We start from the raw sequence: 18,747 nt of genomic DNA on the forward strand, positions 1-18,747 counted from the left end.
GTGGGGGTGCCAGATTTATAGAAGGCGGCAAAGGCTGTGCGTTCTCTGGTTGCGTCACTTGAAAGTTGCCAAAAATGGAAATACCACGTGTCGCGCGCGCGAAAGGAGTATTGCCCGTTATAACCGTTTCAGCTCCCTCGGTGGTATCAACATACGGGTATTATTAGTATTTTTATTTTTTTACACTTATAAATTAATTTTCTTCCTAAAATTTATATGATATTTAAAAAATATATATTTTTATGGAGTAATCCGTGATTTGGAAAATATATCCTTATTTTTTGTTATTATCTATTATTTTGTTTTCATAAAAACTCATATTTTAATAGTGAAAATTTTAAAACGATATCATATAGGATAAAGATGGCCATTATAATTGTTATAATGATTAAATAATGGTTATGGGATGCTATTAAGTATTAACGTCATTATATGAACCTTCTAATATGGTAATAAACCATTGAAATGTACAAAAAAATATAATTTTGATATATAAATAAAAAAATATTACATATGTAATTAATACCGTTGCTATTGAAATCCAATCCAACAGCTTGGTACTCAGCCGAGGAGGTCTGCTGGCAATATCAATGAGGATTTTGCTCAGATCGGCAAGATTGACTTTTGGATGCAGTCACTTGGTTCAATTTATATCATTTTTTTTTAAATTTAGTTTGATTGTGGTTTGAGAAAATCTTGATCTGAAAAAAATTAGTTTAATTTTAATTTAATTTTTAAAAAAAATCAATTCAAATCAAATTGATCCAGTCCAATCCAATCTATGCCGCTCAACCCAACCCATGCACACCTATAATTATGCTCAGGCATTATGCTCCCATGGAATAACCACGCGTGATCGTGGGCGGAGCTGCAACAGATGCCAATTGGAGGGAATTTAAATATCTTGTTTTGAGTCATATTGATTTCTATTGCCACGTCTAACGACGAAAATGGCCTAGGCTGATTTAGCAATGTCTAAATTCAGTCCCATATTATCGAGATTGAGACGAGGTTGAACTTAGGGTAAATATTAGATGATGAAGCTTCCATGTATCTACAAAAATCCACTAAATTCTATCACAATTCTGGTGTAGGTGCCAAGGGAATAGTGTACATGCAATTTGACTAGCTATATTGGAAAAAGAAAAAAAAAGAATAAAACATTTTGGCCATGCAAATTGACGAAGTATAAGTTCATATATTTTAGTTTCTATTACTATAAAATAATATTTATACATGGGTTAGGTCTTGCATTATCGAATCTGGGTGAATCATATATTATTTAGAGTTCAGATCTGCTGACTGCTGAGCCATTGAAATTGGGTAACAATGTTGCACACCCAATTCCCAAAACAAGTGGGTTGTAGATTTTGACCGAGTATGGAGCAGCGGTCCACTTTAAAAGTTAGCTTTTATGTAGGATATTGGGAGCCTTGCAAAAAGGCATGCTCGCGGCAAACTTCCGTTTCACAAGATATGTTACGTGATGCAGTAGTGGAGTTTAGAGAGGAAAATGTGGACTGCCCTTATCATACTTGCTCTTGTTATCCATTTCCATGAACCAACAAGAAAACAAAACAAAGAAAATACAGAGTCACAAGTGCTAAAGGGTACAATAAGAATATAACTCCCCCCAAAAAAAGTACAAGCAGAGAAGTGATCTGCCTATCGAGATAAAACATCTCACCCCACCACCCCCCCAACAAAAATTCACCCAATACACTTCAAAATGCAGTGCATTTGCCCATAGATGATATACAGTAGTTCGATTGCGCAACCTGGCATCCATTCATGGCTAACTAATGGCAATAAGATAATCTATTATGGTACAAGCAATGATAAATGTCCTTAAGAAATCATCCTCTGTAGATGCCCGAGGGATCTGCATTTTGAACTATCCATGGATGCTCAAGCAGCTTATGAAGTGGAAGACGTTGTGAGGAATCTTTGACAAGCATCTGAATAAGATATAAACTAATATGTGAGCAAAGTGAATTCAAGAAAGAGGGCTGCTCATAAAATTTAAATTATAAATTTTCAAACAAATATGTAAATAAAGGAAAAAAGGAAGCAAGAAGATAATCCCCACCTGGCTGATAAGATCCTTTGCAGCAGGAGAAATAACTGGCTTTGGGGGAAACTTAAGGTCGACTTTTACTATCCTGCATCCAAAAGGCAGTTTTGTCAAAAGCGAATCCAAATTCCAATAAATGCTTTTTAATACAATGCAAAGTTTGAGAAGTGCAACTGCTAAATAAATTGTTGATATCCCTCAGAAAAAGTGGTGAGATGCAGCCATGCAGATATCACTTTAAGAGTTTCAGTCATCGAATACAGCATCCCCACAACACAGAGATGACTGTCAAAGGAGAAATAACTTTAAAAGAAAAAAGTTGCCTTTTTCTCATCCAAGATTGAGAACTGGCCAATTATCGAGTAAATAGTCATTGGCAAATACACAGCCATTTTGAATAAAGCCACCGTACTTTTTATCCTTGAAAAGAATAAAGACCACTATGTAGAGGAATTTCATGGCTAAACTTGAAAAAAATGATGTATAACCTTCAAAAGATTACCGCTATTTGATTTACGTAAGCAAAGACCTTTCATTTTTCAAGGATGTCATTTAAGCCAGAAGAAGTTGAATAACAGTAAATGTTTCAGTTTAGTATATCACCAGCATACTATTAAATACAACCACTTTGGTTTTCTATTAACACGAAATTAAGATCAACACCATACAAAAACTGGCGCTTGCCAAGTCAAGGAGAAGATTCAGATCATCTTTGACTCTCACTTACCTTCTGTATGTATCTGAGTGTTCCTTTGCCTCAAAAGGTGGAACTCCGAAAAGGAATTCATAGCACAAGACACCCAAGCTCCATATGTCTACACTAGCATCATGTTCTGTGCTTTCCACTGAAACAAAGCCAAGCACAAGGGAGGGATCAAGGATCTAAAGTGCAGTTCTTGAACTTGAAAATCATACAAAGAATCTATACTGGTAAAAGGACAGACAGTGGCTGACATACCCATTTCAGGTGGGAGGTAATCCAGCGTGCCGCACATGGTCCGCCTACGGTTAAAAGTGTGTACAGACCAACCAAAATCTGCAATTTTTAACTCGCCCTATCCATAAAACCAACCACCATAAGCATGCAAAGTTTATGCACTTGGCAAAGAAAATAACGAACAGTAGGTTAGCTTTGTAAGGGGAAAGAAAAAGAATGGGCAGTACCTGTATTCCAATCAGAAGATTTTCTGGTTTGATATCCCTGTGAATCACATGCTTCCCATGAAGATAGATTAATGCCCGTGCTAATGATGAGATGTACTGAAGCAGAAGAACAGTAAAATTATTTTTATGCGCACAATTTCAAGGATAATATATAAAGGTTAGAGGCTAAGTTTATCTTATCAAAGACATTACAAACAAAATTATGTATCAGGGGAAGTGCACTGAATGACACAGGTTGATGAAATTATGAGGTATTCAGGAAATAATGCTAATATCCAGTAAATGCATCAGATACAAGTTTTAGAAGATTAAAGAAACGACCATAAGGGAGCATAAAACAACCCATAGTAGGTATTCACAGCAAGACTGCTAATTATCCAGTGAATGAATAATAGAAGTTTTAATATTGAGAATAACAGTCATATGAAGTTCGTAATAACTCACAGTAGCTGCACGCCTTTCACTGAAGCATTTGCACCTCTGCAATTCTTTGTAAAGTTCACCTTTTGCTGCATATTCTATTATCAAATAAACACGAGTCTGCCCAAAAAAAAAAGATACAATGAGTAGGCCAAAAAAGGTAATATAAAGAATACCTTGAATGGTAAATAGAAAGCACAAGTAACAGTCATGATAGAGTAGATCTCTAAACCTGGTCATAGAAGTATCCATATAGACGTAGTATATTTGGGTGCCTGAGGTGACTCTGTATTTCTACTTCACGTCGCAGCTGATGCTCTACTTGAGATTGTCTCAGCTGGCTCTTAAAAAGAACTTTTAGTGCCACTATATGATTACTCTGGGTCCAATTTAAAAACTCAAGGTAAGCAATCTTATGATTATTAGCTAAATCACAGAAGAAGAGGAAAATTCAATACTATAAAATCTGAAGGACTGATATGTCTGATAGAATACAAATACATAATACATCCAATCATTCTTTCACTGCAGCAATGAACCTTGACATGATTTTCTAATGCGGGTTTCAACTATCACGTGCTTTGCTTTTATAATAAAGTCTTGAAGATGAATTGTAACTACAAAATACAGCCCGTACCCTCTTTTCTCTGGCCAGATAGACATGACCAAACTTTCCTCTTCCTAGTGGCTTTCCGATGTCAAAATCGTTCAGCGTCCAGCGCTTCTCCACTGTTGTATCCTTTGAAGAAGGCTGTCAAAGAAACACATGAAATCCTCTATATTCAAATATAATAGATTATTAGAACAGCTGAAAAAAACTCCAAAGAAATTCGAAACCATGATTGAAGGTAGATAAATCTGAAACGGAAAGGAACAAAAATACCCATAAATTATTGATTACAACAGCTAAAGAAAACAGCTAGAACTCGTTATTTGAGATGCAATGGAGCTGGCAACAAAAACCAATAAGATCTGTGAACTGCAACACTAAAACGCGTCCTCAATCCAAAACAAAAGGCATCGAAATCTGGAACCAGATCCATGATTAAATCCTGGCTTTGATAAAATGATCGTAAGAAATTTTGCCCCTTAAATAACAAGGTACATCAAGATAGAAAAAACTTCAAGCCAAAGACATAGCTTTGCCTCAGTTCCGATGCCCTTGCCAAGAAGAGAAAGGAAAGAAAAGACAAAATCTAATGGCTCGAATCAACCAAAACCAAAAATCTACTTCCAAGTGCCATTATAAAGAAGGCAGGAAGCATATGCTGGCAGACTCAGGGAAACCCTAAATCCATGAACAAAAAATGCGAGTAAAAGTAGAAAAGGAGCCGCCTTATACTTCAAAAAACCCAGATTACAATCAAGAATCCTTAAAAAATCGAAATCTTTCGTACCTTCTCTTCTTGCTGGGTTTCCGTGGCGATCGCCATGGACCCGGGGGCGAGGGGCGGCGGAATGGGTTGGGCGGGGGTGGATGTGTGGGGTTGGGACAAATTTTCCTTCGGTTTCTTTGGGCGAAGGAACCTGGGGAATTTAGACTGCGGTGTAACGGTCGGATTGTTAGATGATTCCACGTGGAAGGTAAGGAACAAAATTCGAAGTTGTAGCCGTTTGAATTAAAAACGACGCGGGCGAAGCGGGCACAAGCGGGACAGGTTCGTCGTATTCAGAGAAAAAATCCTTGCATTTTCTTGCCAATTGCCGGTTTTAGCTCCGAAAAAGGGGCAGAAAGGCCGGGGTTTCGAGTCCTCCCTGCAGTCAGATATGATACAAGCGGACCTTAACATTTGTGCTGTTAATACACTTGATTCGTGTTCACGGTCAGTGAGACGAATCCATATTTCCCCAGCTACCAGCGTTCAGCTAAGGGAAGCTTCATCTAGGTTACGTTGAGACTGAGCTTCGAAAGAACAATTGCCACCGACCATCCGTATCCTTCAAACGTTCAAATCACTGGTCCAATGTGGCAACCGGGAGCTGGTACAGTTAGAGGCGGCAATTTAGTTTGATCCATCGGATATGCAATCCGATCCGTTCTAAATGGAGCGAATTTTATCCGACTTGATTAAAATTCGAGATGAGTTTAAAAAAAAATCCGAAACGGATATGGATTAGATATGGATAGTAATATATCCTACCTTGAATCCGACTCGATATTCAGACGCGCGCATGTACATACACACATCTAAATACCCAACACAAAATTTTAGCTGTCTAAGCTTTCCATATTCAGCCGTTCTGTCTTCCCTAAGCTTCTGTATTCGGCCACTCCAAATCTCCCATCTGATTGGGACTCTTGAGGATAGAAAAAGCAGAAAAAAAACTATGAGAAAACAAAAAGAAAATCAAAGAAAACAAAGAAAAAATAGAAAAAATTGAGAGGTTAGTACTTTTTCAGATTGTCTTTTTTTCTTTTTTTTTAACTTCTTTTTCTTTTCTTTTTATTATCTTTTTCAAAGATCTGTGAGAAAAGAGAGCACCTGAGAGAGATTAGAGGGGTTTCTGAGGGTTCGATTGAGTTTTTTTCCTCAAATATATGGGATTCTGTCCGAGTTATGGTGGTGTGAGTTGGTTCCTAGAGGTTTTAAGAGCTTAATCTTGGTAGAAGCATGATATTTTGTAGGGATGGGATTTTTGATTAAAAATATTCTTCTTTAGTTACAAAATTTTTAATTTATAGGACTTTATTCTATTGCATAATTTTTTTAAAAAAATTATATAAAAATTTCAGATATATTCGATCCGATCCAATCCTATCCATTCTTAGAGCTCGACCTGATCCGATCTGATTCGAGATGGATATGGGGCGGATACGGATATGAATTTTTTGTTGACAGGACGAGTATGGATATCGATTGACTCGATCTATATCTGACCCATTGCCACCCCTAGGTACAATAAAGAGAAGATGGTGCCAGCTGAGGGCCAAGATACCATTCAATCAGTCATTGGCTTTTATATGTATAAGGCCAAGGATCTGAGCAAAGATTAAAACAGAATATCTACAAAATTTCTTTAAAAAGAAATATAACTTGTGTTGAATTTAGGTAGAGCCGCCCAAAATTTAGCTAATGCAGCTCAAATGCAACAAAAGTACATACATTGTGTGCTCAGGAATCTATTTATGTGCTAAACGAGTGTATGTAATTATAAAATCGAGGACTAGCATAACAAAAGAAAAATCATATTTAAGATCTTAAGAAAATAGACATAGCGCCTCAAGCAATCTACTGACTCAACAACCTATTTAGACCTGAACCATACGATCCAAAAATGCTTAAGCCCAGTTGTTCGTAGTAGCCCACCTAAGTCATTATATACCCCACTTAAATCTCTACACAACTGATGTGGGACTATCACAATCTCTCCTACTTAAATCTCTGATGTCCTTGTCAGGACCCACTTGGTCAATCTCTCCCACTTAAATCTCTGACATCCTCGTCAGGACCTACTTGGCTCCAGTATCCGCTCCCAGTATATATCTATGTGAGACTCCGAAGGCAAGTCCATTACGCCGCTATCACTATCCTCAGTGGTCAAACTCTCTCCATCGAATCGAGGGTACATCATCGAGATGCATAGTCTGTTCCAATATGACCCCACACGATAGTACCCTTTGAACTATCTGATATCATTTTATAATGCCTCAAGCAATCTACTGACCCAACAACCTATTCAGGCTTGAACTATATGGCCCAAAAATGCTTAAACCCAATTGTTGGTAGTAGCACACCTAAGTCATTACATACCCCACTTAAATCCCTACATAACCGATGTGGGACGGTCACAATAGATCCTAGTAATTATATGGTTGGAGGACATTGCATCATTTTTGGGCCAAAGATTGTGCCTTGCTTTGGCTTTCTATCTAAAATAGCACAAATTTTTTCTTCTTTTCTCCTTCTTGCTTCTCTTATGTTAAACCTCATTTTCCCTTTTCTTTTTTGTTCAATTTAACCTTTTTTTTTTAATATAATGTAAAACAGGAGAACTCTATCCAACATTGAAATGTGAATAATGTCAAGTCACTAGTGTTGGGGAAGCAAGTCATTTTTCTGATTAGAATGGCTCGATTATCCGATGAGAAGGTGATTCTCCAAGATTCGTCAATTGACCCAGCAAAAAAAGAGCGTGGAGATCAAAAAACCCTAGAATAACTTTGACTCAATGAAAAATACAACCTCGGATGTCAACTAACTTCAAGGCCTTACACCAACCAACCATAAAATCAACAGACCAAAAGGATCGATTGACTTCAGATTTAGCTAAGGTCCTACATTGACCGTGCACCGACCAAATCACTAAAACCCTCTTTTTTGACGATGAAATCCAAATCCCCAAGGATGGACCGTAGAGGCGGAATCTTAAGTTGAAATCGTACTAAGGCTTCTATGAGTGCCGATGACATGGTCAGTAGCATTTAACTTCCTCCACATGAAGATTCCGACAAAATACAATGTTGCATTAAAGAGTTTGCTTGATCAACGGTAAACAGCTGACCGGCTTCGAAAAGTAATAATGACTAATCAACTCGATAAACAACCAAAGTCAATCGCCTCTTCGAAGATCTGTGGCTATTTTCCTTAATCATGCGCATGTAGGCTTAACTACCGCACCTGGTAATGTGTGTAATCCTCATCCACATCTGATACACATAACGAGTACCCCACATTTTAAATGGGTGCAAATTTTTTGGAATTATTATTGAGCTCGATTGTAACGGATAGCTACTCTCTCTATATATAAAAAGGGGCGGACGGGATCCTCGGATAAGTAATTTTTTCTCCAAAAATCAAAGCCTAGAACTCTGTGATTTCGCCAACTCTCCATTTTATTGCTTACTGAAGCTACGACTGGCTTAAGTATGGATCTCCTAATGAAAAATCTCCGATAAATAGACTTCTTTGCAGGTGTTTCTGAAGAAGGAACATCTTTACTTCAATGAAAACCATCTCCACATCAGTAGGAGACCAACTTCCATCATGATAGGAGACCAAGCCCAGCCAAAACTTAGAAACTCTCAACAATAACTAGTATATCAACTTAATCAATTAGCATCATATAACTACATATATTTATTTAGCCCATGACCTACTAAAACCTACTTGAGTTGTCATATGCGTCCCTAATTAGAAATCCCCACGGAAAGATAACTTACATCAAAAAAAAAAAATGGTATATATATATATATATATATATATATATATATATATATATATATATATATATATATATATATATATATATATATACTATTTATATTAAAAAATATATAATATTTATATATTATAGGGAATAATGTGAAAATGTTTACGTTCGGCCCAACTAGTTCCATTATGGTGCTTGTCGGGACCACGGGGATCCTACGGTAATATTGAAAACGAATATGCTTCATTTTTTGCAAACTCTCATCAAAACTTGATTAATTTGTGATTTTTTTATAAACCACTGGGAATAAAGTTAGCATTTTGCTTCTTGACAAAGCACCGACCCATGAATTTTGGTGATGATAGGAAATAAAAAATAAAAAAAAAAGGGTATACATCAATCCCGCGGAGATTTTGTGCAAACGTGGTAGCTATTTTAAGATATATTATAGTGGAACATTTACGCACATATTCATGGTGTTTGCATTGCTACCGAGAGATGAGCACATTAGTTTCATGGTTTGCCTTTAAAGCACATTAGTTTCATGTACACTTTGTGTCTGATTTCTTTTTGTGAATAAAGTTGTGCTTCATACCTACCCCCCCGCCCCCCCCCCTTCCCCCACCGCCCCCTGCGCCTACACACCACCCCCCGCCAAAAAAAAAAAAAAAAAAAAAAAAGCCAAGTGCTCTGAAATAACTCTTGCAATATCCTTTTATTATTAAAATGAGACAAAAAGCGTGATCCAAAAAGGTGCTGACGGACGGAATAGCCGATAAAATGAGCTTAGGGTCCAAGATCATTGATGTTGCAATAAATATGGTTAGCGAAACACACATAATAACTATCTTTTACCTATTATATGTATTACATTAAAAATTTATTTGATAGGAGATAATCTCACGTAAGAAAAATAAATCTTACATCAAATTATCATATTTGATATAAAAAATAAAAAAAAATGATAGATCTTATATTTATTTTTCAGAGAAAAAAAATTAAATAAATATCATGAAAAAATTGATATTTGATAAATTCTTAAATGATGATAATTTATATTTAATAAAAATTATTTCAATAAAATTATATATATAATCATTAAATTTATTTGATATCTTTTCAAATGCATTCAATAAGAAATTTTCATAAAAAAAATTAAGATAAAAATGATATTGATTATGTGATTGCAGTCATTATATAAAAACTAATTGAAGATTACAATACTATCTTAATATTAAAAAATTATTTTATATTAAAAATTATATTTATAAATTTGATCATGTTCCTACGTAGATTTATTTTGAACCCAATATAGTAATCCTTTATCAGTATTATTTTTTAAAATATTTTTTATCAATTAAATATAATAAAATTATTTTTTTTCATAATTATTTTTTTAAATAAATAATTTTAAAAAATTATTAAATTACTCTGTAATTCAATATACCCCAACCAAACTGGTCTAAAAGTTTTTGGAGTCGGCCATGCGGGAGCCTAGGCCATAATAATGAGTTATTCACTATTACTTTTTTTGTCATTATTTTTCTTTCCCGGCATGCCAACCTTTCTTTTAATTAAAAAATACACAGAATATAACACATTTGCCATTTCGTAGACATTGGAAAAAATTAAAACATACCTTCCGGTGTTTGGACATCAAGCTGGGCCTCTGACTTGCTAATTATGAATATAATTGTTTTCTAACATAACATAATGTACAAAAAAAAAAATCACTTCCGATTATTTTTTTTAAATTTTTTCTTATAAAAGGAGAAATGCATGATCTAAAATATTTATTATATTTTATTCTAAAACATGAAGAAATTTGTAAGATCCATTCAAAACAAGCTTAGTTGATGGGATACCATACCAAACATCCACCAAGAATCATTTTTCTCTTGATTAACTCTTATCTTGCCTAGCATTAACATCCTAGAAACAAGATCCTCTATAGTTCATATTTTGCACTGTAGACTTGAAAATTATGAACCATCGTCAACCATCATATATTGCCCCACTGGAGATAGATGATAACTATTTATTTTCAAGATGAATAATGTGCCAGCCATCCAAACATGCAAATCTCATGCGGTGCAAAATAGTACTGTAGAGGATCCGAACCCCCAAATCAAATCCATGGCCATTCTCGATCGTGACCTCCACCGGCCAGCTTCATGCATGCCAAATTCCAGTAAAATATGGGTCGACCTGGCGAATCCTAAACATTAAAATCATCTGGTTGGACAACAACAACTTATGAGCCACTGCGCTAGCACATGGCACACAGTGCCAGCTGAAACCCATGGACGCCCATCCATGGCCGTTCCACCCTAACCATTTCTGACTGCTTTCCTGCGGACAGCGGCACGGAGAATCCGGTAATTTAAGAACCAACTGTGACATGGTGCCGAGTAGGTAGCTGCTCCCCAACACCATCTGGTCATTAATAGCCTGCGGGACAAGAAAATGACCCCCAACCAACCTCTGTTGCTACTCTGAGAACCAACTCGATGTACCACTCTTCTATCGCTTGATGGCTTCGAGGAGTAAATTTGGACAATGTTGCATACTGCAACCTCCTTTTGTTTTCTCTGCGCCAGCGACTTGTCGGAGCCTGATAGGTTGCAGGGAACGTTATCTGAAACATAGACGGGTGACGACGCCTGACCGAGTCTAACATCATTAAGTGGCCCCATAACACCCCAAAGGCTTTGAGCTATCAAGGGTCAGATTACCATCGAATGCCGCTGCCTTTTTTTTTTTTTTTTGGACGGATTTTTGTGCATAATTAAATGATTCATAAAGAGTTTTACTATTCATTTTACCCTTTATAATTTCAAAATTTTTTGAATTAATTATATTTTCAGTCCTCCAAATTTAGATTAGATTTTTATTAAAATTTTAAAAGTTAAAAAACTGAAATTTCATCCCTATTTTCTCAACTATTTTATTGTGGTTCTTCTCTGATTCCGGCCATTTTCTTTCATCGAAAATCTATGTTGGCATTATCCGATGATTATGTAGCCAATTATATAGCAGATACTTAAATAAATGATTGTATGGTTGATTGGTGATAACATGGTATAATGGATGAAAAATTTTATTTTGATAATACATAATATAGATGATAATGTGGCATTTGAATGATGACATAGCACGTGATGTAGAATTTTTTGTCAAAAGTGTTGAGCCATCAAGTGCCACATTATCATCCATATATCATGTTATCACCTATATGCTACATCATTATTTATATATCATAAATTATCTCTAAATTTTATAAATATCTTTATAGTTTAAAATTCTTTAATTTTGTACCATGAATTTCAAATGTAATTTAATATAAAACTAATATGAAAATGACCGTTAAATCTAATCTAAAAAGGTAAAATATATATATTAAAAAATTATATTAATAATATATTATTATATTATTTATTTTATCCCATCTTCAATCGTATCCTTAACCCCATATTCCTTTTTCCCTACCTTTTATTAGAACAGATACAAATATGCATGAGGGAAAAAAATCTACAACATATATTTTACAGCATCACATGCTATTCATCTAACTTTTCATTCTATCCTTTGTTTTTGGTTTTTTCAAAATACAAATGGAGAGAGTCCCCAGGAAGAATGAAAAGCAAAAGAAGATTAAAAAAATAATTTATATTACATCTATATTTAATATATATATATATTAATATATATATTTTTATTTTATTTTTTCATATTAGTTTTAACCATACTTGTTGTGGTTCTAATGATATGGAGGGCATCATTAGTCCCATATTGGTTGTGAGTCAAGGGAGGACTCGTACTTATAAGGAGAAAAAAATCTTTCGACGTCTTTTAAAGGACAAAACTATAAGACTCATGGGCCAGAGTGGATAATACCTCACGTAACGGGCTGAGTCCTTGTCTGTAATAATGACGCACCAAGAAGGGGCTAGGTCCGGCTCGACTGACTGTAGGGTTGCTCGGACTATACACAATCAGAGTCTCTCTTGACTTGGAGGGCTCTGTTGTAGTTTTAATAATATGAAGGACATTATTAGTCCCACATTTGTAGTGAGTCAAAGAGGACTCACACTTATAAGGAGGAAAATTTTTTTCTCACGTGATGTACTTTTAAGGGATAAACTACGGATAAAAGTGGACAATACCTCATATGACGTATCGAGCTCTTGTCCATAATAATGGGACTAAACCCCCATAACAATACTCTTTATATTAGTTTTACATTAGACCACACTTAAAAATCAAAGGATATGATTAGAGATTTTTAACTTATATATGTATAGTATTAGAATTTGACACCTCGAGATTCAGTCCACATTAAGCCCACAGTGAGGTCCACGGTAAAAAATGGAGTCCAACGAGATCAAGATCACCCCAAACGGAGCTCGGATGGAGGAGATACGAGATTTTAAAGTCAGCACGAGATCCGAGGTGGCAGAGGACCGTCGGCGGCTGGAGGCGGGACGGCAGAGCTGCGGCGGTGCGGCCGCAGGCGGCGGAGCGCGGCCCAGGCAGGGCCAACGTGTGGGATGCGCGACCCAGGCGGGCGGGCGGCCCAATCGGGCACGCGGCCCAGCCCATGCGCGCGGTGCCCGGCCTGGGCCCAGGTACGGGCATGGCCCAGGCCCGCACATGCGAGCCGGCCCAGGCCCAGGCACCGTGCTTGGCCCTTTACCCCGATCCATCGTGGATCGGGCGGTCCACGGCTGGACCTGTGGACCATATGGGAGTTTTTCACACGTTTCATGCGGTCCACGATACTATTCCATGGACCGATCGCTATCAAAATGGTGTAGGTTGATCTTGCTTTCGATCCGATGGCTGGAGGAGGTTATTTAAGTTCTATTTGAGTTAGATTAGGATTTCTAATCCTAATCTAACTCTTGTTTAAGGCCTATAAAGGCTTAAGAACGAGAACAAGTGGCTTGTGTGTGTGGCGGCTTAGTTTTACCTCATGAAAATCCGTGAGGTCTGTGTTCGTGCGGAAACCAACCTAAGAGAAGAAGAGAGAGGCACAAGGTCGCTGAGAGAGAAGGAGTAGGAGGCTCCTGGACAGCGGACGTCGATCGTTTCAGGGGTTCGGGGGGTCTTCCAAGAGAGAGAGCTTTTGTGAGGGGAACTTCTAGTGAGAGAGAAATTGGATGTACGAGGGTTGAGGGTGAGATCTCCTTTTGTAAATTTTTTTTTCATAGTGAAGTTTGCATGCCCCATGGAGGCGAGCCCTTTTGTGACTGATCCACGTATTTTGATTGTTTTTTATTTTATTTTTTTTTTCCTGCTGCATCGCGTGGTATTGAAAAGGTCTCGGGAGGTGGTGTTCCAGCTAGACATCCATCCAACAAGTGGTATCAGAGCAAGGCAGTACAAGGACGCAGATTGCAACGGTGGTGAGCAAGACTGAAGATGGAGAAGATAGGAACAATCAAGATGGAGATCAACAAGTTTGATGGTAAGAGTAATTTCTCCTTGTGGCAGACAAGGGTGAAGGACGTGCTCATCCAACAGGGGTTGATCGATGCTCTCTTGTGCGATAAGAAGCCGACCACCATGGAGGTGCAGGATTGAAAACGGTTATAGATGCAGGCGGTGAGTACCATCCGCATGTACCTAGCGGATGAGGTGGTGATCCATGTGCTGAGCGAGACTTCTCCGACGGTACTGTAGTCGAAGCTCGAGGAGTTGTACATGACGAAGTCTCTCACCAACACTCTTTTCCTCTGGAGGCAGTTTTACCAGCTGCGGATGGCTAAGGGGCAGAGCGTACAGGAGCATCTAAGCCACTTTCAGAAGATCCTCACCGACCTTCTCAGCGTTGGTGAAAATATTGAGGAGAAGACCAGGATGCTGGTTTTGCTAGCATTGCTTCCCCCTTCGTATGAGTCCTTGGTGACTGCTCTTCTAGTGGGGAAGAGCACCATCAAGATAGACGAGGTCACCGCGGCGATACTCTAGAACGAGATTCTCAGGAGGGAGAATCCGACTTCGAGCTCAGGTGGCGGTAGCTCAGCTTTGGTGGCTTTTGAAGGAGCAGAAGGTGATAGACGGAGTGACAAGAGATCGTGACGAGGGCAGTCCAAGTCCAGGAGGGACTTGAGCAAAATCAGGTGTTATCGGTGTGAGGAGTTGGGGCATTTAACTAGAGATAACCCTCAACTCAAAAATCGGACGGTGGCTGCTGTAGCGATGGCTGGTAGCGATTCAGATAGAGATGTCTTGGAGATAAGATATCTGACGAGGTATCTACTTCTTCCCAGCGGTGGATATTAGATTCTGCATGCCTCTATCATGTATGTTGTAGAGAGGAGCAGTTTAACTCCCTGGATAACAGTGAGGGCACTGTATATCTATCGAATGGATCGAGCTGTGCGATCAGAGGCATCAGGACAGTCAGCTGGAGGATACATGATGGTGCAGTGAGGAGATTGACGGAGGTCCGATACATATCCGATTTTAGACAGAATCTTATCTCACTTAGCAGACTGGATTCGAGAGGCTACAGGACGGTAGCTGGTGGAGGAATCTTGAGGGTGTTACGCGGCGATAGGATTGTATTGGAGGGGAAGAAGGAGAGCAGATGACATTATTACCTGGTAGGAAGTCCAGTGCGAGGTGAAGCTTCGGGAGCCAGGTGGAGACTAGAGCGAGGTGGAGCTCCTGGAGGTGGATTGGGCACGACACAAGAGACTCGGGAGGACGAGAGACGACGTCGCAAAGTGAGATTTCTATTGTCGTAGGACGATGCCCCGAGTAGGTTTCAGATTAGGAGGAGCACAGCATACGACGGAGATGGGATTGAGCAGCCTGGCTCGACTCCCATGTTTGTCCATCCATGATCAGCAGGTGATTGCCTCAGGACATGGGGGTGAGGAGATCCAGAAGCTTTCGGAGTTTGGAGAAGGCCGAATATCGAGTCGAGATAGAGATTGTTAGGATTTGATGCATCGAGATTCAGCCCACATTGAGTCCACAGCGAGGTCCGCGGCGAGAAACGACGTCCAACGAGACCAAAATCACTCCAAATGGAGCTCGGATGGAGGAGATACGAGCTTTTGAAGTCGGCACGAGATCCGAGGTGGTGGAGGACCGCCGGCGACCGACGGCGGGCCGGCAGAGTGGCGGCGGCGCGGCCGCAGGCTGTGGAGCGTGGCCTAGCGGGGCCAACATGCGGACACGCGACCCAAGCGGGCGGGCGGCCCAACCGGGCGCACGATCGAGGCGGGCACGTGGCCCAGCCCACGCACGCGTGCGGTGCCCGACCCGGGCCCAAGCGCCCGGCATGGCGCGGTCCAGGCCCGCGCTTGCGGGCTGGCCCAGGCATCGTGCTTGGCCCTTTACCCCGATCCATCGTGGACCGGGCGGTCCATGGCTGGACCTGTGGACCGCATGGGAGTTTTCCATGCATTTTATGCGGTCCACGGTACTATTCCGTGGACCGATCGCTATCAAAATGACGTGGGTTGATCTTGCTTTCGATCCGATGGCTGGAGGAGGTTATTTAAGGTCTATTTGAGTCAGATTAAGATTTTTAATCCTAATCTAACTCTTGTTTAAGGCCTATAAAGGCTTGGGAATGGGAACAAGTGGCCTGTGTGTGTGGCGGCTTAGTTTTACCTCACAAAAATCCGTGAGGTCTGAGTTTGCATGGAAATCAACCCGAGAGAAGAAGAGAGAGGCACGAGGTCGCTGAGAGAGAAGGAGCAGGAGACTCCTGGATAGTGGACGTCGATCGTTTCAGAGGTTCAGGGGGTCTTCCAAGAGAGAGAGCTTTTGTGAGGAAAACTTCTAGTGAGAGAGAAATTGGATGTACGAGGGTTGAGGGTGAGATCTTTTCTTATAAAATTTCTTTTTCATAATGAAGTTTGCATGCCCCGTGGAGGCGAGCCCTTTGTGGCTGATCCACGTATTTTGATTGTTTTTTGTTTTATTTCTTCTTTCTTCCTATTGCATTGCGTGGTACTGAAAAGATCCTGAAAAGTAGTATTCCGATCAGACATCCACCCAACATATAGATATTTGTGAAACTTAAAGGACCAAAAATATAATTTATGTTACATGGATTATGACATGACATTCATTAACTGTATACTTTTAGATAGGAAATTAATTCTACAGTATATGCCACATCATCATCCATATGCTAAATCATCATTAATATATCATGTCATCAAATAAAATTTTTTATATATTATACTATATCATTCTTTTATATAATATATATCACACTCCGTAAATCATGATATCAAAATAAAAATTTTATTTATTATGTTACATCATCATTCATATACTATATCATCATCAATGATTAGATAATTTAAATTTTTTAAAATATAAAAACTTATTAAAAATTTGATGCATAATTTATTATTCATTACTCAAGAAACACAGTATAAGATAAAGGACACAATTAGATTTCAAACATAGAGCCCCCAACCGCTTCCTATACCCACCTACCACAGCATATACACTTAGCAAGAGTTACAATGCCAACCATATACACTTTTTAAATGACCATGACGGTCACAGTACGTCATAACCATTAACCAGTACATATTAAAACCGTTACTGCACCACTCTTAAATTTTCCTGGTCATTGGTTACTCGTAGTATTCATGAGACAGATTTTGATCTCTATCTTCTAGGTCGATCAGATATTGACCTCTATAGTCTCACCATTTAATTCTGGCCGGCTCGAGGAGGCAGCCAGCACAGGTACCATTTGTCTTAAATCAACATTAAAGCACCTCCACTTTTCCTTTTCTTTCTATATAAATACGAGATATAGCCCTTAACCTCTTTCCCCAGTCTACACTTGCACCCTACACACCCCCCCCCCCCCCCCCCCCCCCCCCCAAACTACCACTTGGTTATTCAATCCATGTCGAGGACACTGGCGAGACTTCTTATCGCACTCTTGATCCTTTTCCAAGCCTCTCTGTGCATGAGCCATGGGGAGGCTGAATTGAAGGGCATGTTTTGTTTGGGAGCTCTTTGGTCGACAATGGGAATAATAACTTCTTGAGAATTCTACTGCGAGGGCCGACTACCCACCATATGGCATAGACTTCCCTCTGGGGCCCTCCGGCAGGTTTTCCAACGGGAGGAATCCAATAGACGTTCTCGGAGAGCTTCTGAAGCTTCCAAGCCTGATTCCGCCATTCGCCGATCCGAGAACCAGAGGACGTAGGATTGCCCATGGCGTCAACTACGCCTCTGGTGCTCAGGGATACTAGACCAGACCGGGTCTATCACCGTAAGGCCAAATATATATCACTTGCTCTCATGTGCACCTGCATATATTAATGTTTTGATTACGTACACTTAATGATGTCATTAATTACTAACTATAAACAATGTACTAAGTGGGTAGGTTGTTGCTGATCTTCCCTCAGCCCATTGTAGATGAAAAAGAAAAAGCTGAAGACCCTTTGGCATAGTTTTGTACTGATTTTTGTTTTCAAAAATCCAAAAAAAAAAAAATTTAGTCCGAACAACATGTAGAGCAAAACAGTTATGAAAATATTTAAAGTTTTTGAAGGCAAAGTTTTATTGATTTCGAAAGGGAGTACCAATAAAGCAACAAGAAGCTTCATTTTCTGCAAGTGTTGTCTTCAACATCAATCTCCATATCTTTTTTCAGTAGTTTATACGTTAGCAAAATAATTAAAACGGTAATGGTGTCAAATAAGACCTGAAGTATTATAAAAAAAATAAAGAATAATGAATAAAAAATACTTATGGCCCATGTTTAAAAGGTGATCAAGATGGAATTGCCAATGTGTAAAAAACTCCTGCATGTAAGCAAAAGAATTTTGGTGCTTATTGTTCCCGATTATTCATCTCTTTTCATGTTAGTTGAGCCGCGTTCTTGTCTAATAGGTGCGGTTAAGGATGCTAATTACCTACACCAAGAAGCTATC

The 18,747-nt window shown here is 38.9% G+C and overlaps 2 protein-coding genes across 3 annotated transcripts in view; both read right to left on the minus strand.

Annotated features, from left to right (window-relative positions):
• LOC140856650 (DNA mismatch repair protein MSH5-like) overlaps positions 1-18,747 on the minus strand; it is a 36,794-nt gene that overhangs the window by 16,730 nt on the left and 1,317 nt on the right.
• LOC105040498 (serine/threonine-protein kinase Aurora-1) lies at positions 1,630-5,257 on the minus strand. 2 transcript variants are annotated; one of them, XM_073254688.1, is made up of 9 exons: positions 5,056-5,257; positions 4,296-4,409; positions 3,891-3,995; positions 3,683-3,778; positions 3,239-3,334; positions 3,033-3,129; positions 2,802-2,919; positions 2,090-2,162; positions 1,630-1,958 (listed from the first exon to the last, which is right to left on the minus strand). In XM_073254688.1, the coding sequence occupies exons 1-9, from the start codon at positions 5,089-5,091 to the stop codon at positions 1,857-1,859; spliced, it is 837 nt and encodes a 278-aa protein (XP_073110789.1). In that variant the 5' UTR covers positions 5,092-5,257; the 3' UTR covers positions 1,630-1,856. The 2 variants fall into 2 exon arrangements, with proteins under 2 accessions (XP_073110789.1, XP_073110788.1); XM_073254687.1 differs by having other exon boundaries at positions 1,639-1,958; positions 3,891-4,037; positions 5,056-5,251.

The sequence above is a fragment of the Elaeis guineensis genome, chromosome 3 (genome assembly GCF_000442705.2).
Source record: "Elaeis guineensis isolate ETL-2024a chromosome 3, EG11, whole genome shotgun sequence".
NCBI lineage: Eukaryota > Viridiplantae > Streptophyta > Magnoliopsida > Arecales > Arecaceae > Elaeis > Elaeis guineensis.